Genomic DNA, 3143 nt, shown 5'->3' on the forward strand with positions numbered 1-3143 from the left:
GAGCGATGAATGAGGAGGTGAGGAGGCGGTTCATGTGAAATGAAAAGAAAAGAAAATATACGGGACTAACAGGCCCGTGCATTTCAAAAAATATTCCCAGCAGCAAAACCGACCATTTTCATCTGAAAATGGTCGATTTTGCTATATAATTTTTTAAAATGGGTGTTTTCAAAAATGTGTGAATGAGGAGGTGAGGAGGCGGTTCATGTGAAATGAAAAGAAAAGAAAATATACGGGACTAACAGGCCCGTGCATTTCAAAAAATATTCCCAGCAGCAAAACCGACCATTTTCATCTGAAAATGGTCGATTTTGCTATATAATTTTTTAAAATGGGTGTTTTCAAAAATGTGTTCACGGTTAATTTGGAGGAAAATGTAATTTTTCCCTCAAAAACTCATTTCTAATCATCATTAATGCCTACAATCTCTATTCTCCAGTGATAAATTTTGGGGGTGTAAGGAATTATGATTTTACTTTTGAAAGCTTTTGGAGCTTTGAAAAAGAATTGAGAAAAAATACTTATTGTTATTTTAGGGGCTACAAGTAATTTTTCATATTTTAAAACAAGTAATTTTTCATATTTTAAAGCATAAAATTTAACACTTTAATACTCTAAATTATATTTAAAAATAGCACTTTACTACACAAACGATACTAATGTACTAATTTTTTACAACCAAAACTATTAAAATACTCTTTTTTACAACTTAAATATTTAAGTATAAAAATAATAAAACATTAGGGCGTTTAAGTATCATTTAGCCAATAATAAATAAAGAATAGTAAAGAAAACTCATCCACATAATTGACTCCTTGAGCGTGAGGTAAACATATCACCTAGGATTCTTCTGGATTATGCTTCTTTTTTAATCGCTCATCATCACAAAGTGACAACACTGCAGAGATTGCACGACAACCCATACATGCACATCACCAAAAATACAGTACACCACCAACAAACATCACCACCAAAGCAGCTACCACATATCTCAATAATATTAATAATAATAATAAAATTACCGCCTCCCAAGATTTACACCAAAAAAGTAATAAGGACAAAAACCTAAGAAAAAGAAAAAAAGTAGAAAAGGACAGCCTAGCCTACATCTACTACCCCACTAAAGGAATAAAAAAACCCTTCCATCAAAAAGTGAAAGAAACCCGCCCTAAAGCAAAGCAAAGGCTGCTAGCGCAGAGAAGGCCAACACGGCCATGTTCGCATTTGGAAGAAGGCCGGCATCACTCCCATCAAGCCCAACTCCAGATGGGCCTAGGCCTCCAAGAACGCCAGTACTGCCTCCAGTGCCAATTCCTGTACCAGTGGTGGGTGAGTTAGGGGTGAAGCCGGTCCCACTTGTTGGTGAGCCTGGGGTTACAGTAGATGACCCTGGTGTGGTGGACCCCCCTGGGGTTGTGGGTGAGGTGCTGGGTGTGCCAGTACCGGGGCCTCCCGCCGCACTGAATCCACCAAAACAAGAAAAAGAATCATAAATTGTCTCCAATAACTTGATTGAGTTGATAATAAATTAGACATTTCTCGCAGCTTAACCATTACTATGACTAAGTTTAATTAAGAAGTAAGAATATGAATCAAACATGCCAAAGTGAATTCGTACCTTGGAGTGGCAGGATAACTGCAGCCAGGCGTACCTGCGAAAAACAGGAACCATATAGGTAAAAAAATCAAATAAATATAATAACATATATATTGCGTTAATAATGAATATTTACTTGGATCAGAAGTGACGAGCTGAGCAGTGCCAGAGAAATCGCAAGCCTGCTGGTTCTGGCCATTCTTCTGGTAGTAGCTATTGGCAGCGAAGGAGCAGTGCGCTGCAACTGTGTTGGGTTCGTAGCAGGGCTGGCCTTGGTGTATTGGGCCGCAATTGGCTCCAGCCCCACAGGCGTAGTCTATGGCCTTCTGAAGGGTTGGGCTCGGCAAATCTTGCTTGCATACACACCAAGCTCCATCTTGATCCCCAAAATAAAAAATAGATTGATCAAATAAAAAGGTATAATTTCACTAAACATGTCTAAAATTATTATGTTAAAGAAACAATATGGAGGGTAACTCTTGAAAGCATACGAGTTACTATTCTAGCTTTAAGGGACAAATAAAAAATATCAGCAACAAGAAAATTAATAAGGAATATTCATCAAATATGTCTTGAAATGATTCAGAGAAGTCAAAGCAACATGGGTCTGTTCATCATTTTTCTAAAGCCTAGTAAAGGATGACCTTCTTCCAAAAATTTCAGAAAAATTAAGGAAGAAAACAAAATGAAATCAAAGGGATTTTAGAGGATATGGATTGATTTATCTTCATAAACGGAAAAAATATGTTAAGGGGCAGGGTACAGAGGTCTTTAACACATGATTTTTTAGGTGAGTGAAGATTATGCTACCTTCAAAGCCAAGAACAGGAATCTTTTAAAAATAACAAACCAAGAAAAAAAAAACTGCTAATAGCTAGTCAGAACATGAGGGAAAGAACTAAAGCTCACCTGAAACCCCAACCATGGCCAAAATGAACACTAGAACCACCATAGGAGCCATTAGTAAAGTCTAGCTTGGACTTGAAGAAAGTAATTTTATCCTTTAATATGAGAGAGATCTCTACAGAGAGCGAGGAAGAAAGAGGACTCCAGAGCAAGAGGAAAAATAGAGGGTTGAGGCGTGGTGCGATGCAAAAGTCGGGTAACATGTACCTATTTATCTATTCATTATTTTTTGCCGACTAATACTATTTGTCTAGCATTATTTAATTTGGCTTGTATTGGGAAAAGGGTTATCTTTTTCCCTACCCTTTCGCTTTATTTTGTGCTGCTGTTCCTGCTGTTCTCAAACGGTCCTAAACCCATGTGTTGGGTTGGGTTTGACCCACATGGGTTCTACGGTTGGTAGGGCCTCGTGGGGCCTTTACCTTTTGTTTTTCTCTCTCAAGATATCAAGCTCTCTACATAATTTGATGTCGCCGTGAGAAATTAGGACATTAATAGTGGGTGAGGGGGTGTTTGTTTCAAATTCTATAATTTTAGGATATGAACTTACCATGGGATTTAAAATCCATAGGTGTTTTGTTATGGGTTGGGATTTCTAAAATATTATTTGTTTTATTAATATTTTGGGATTTGGAATATT

At 37.4% G+C, this 3143-nt stretch overlaps 1 protein-coding gene across 1 annotated transcript; it reads right to left on the bottom strand.

The window, feature by feature from the left end:
- On the bottom strand, positions 965-2707 carry LOC109834477 (PLASMODESMATA CALLOSE-BINDING PROTEIN 3-like). The gene is made up of 4 exons (XM_020402500.1): positions 2507-2707; positions 1734-1973; positions 1619-1652; positions 965-1460 (listed from the first exon to the last, which is right to left on the bottom strand). Exons 1-4 carry the CDS (start codon positions 2556-2558, stop codon positions 1169-1171), a joined length of 618 nt encoding a protein of 205 aa, XP_020258089.1. The 5' UTR covers positions 2559-2707; the 3' UTR covers positions 965-1168.

Source organism: Asparagus officinalis, chromosome 3, assembly GCF_001876935.1.
Source record: "Asparagus officinalis chromosome 3, Aspof.V1, whole genome shotgun sequence".
Classification (NCBI taxonomy): domain Eukaryota; kingdom Viridiplantae; phylum Streptophyta; class Magnoliopsida; order Asparagales; family Asparagaceae; genus Asparagus; species Asparagus officinalis.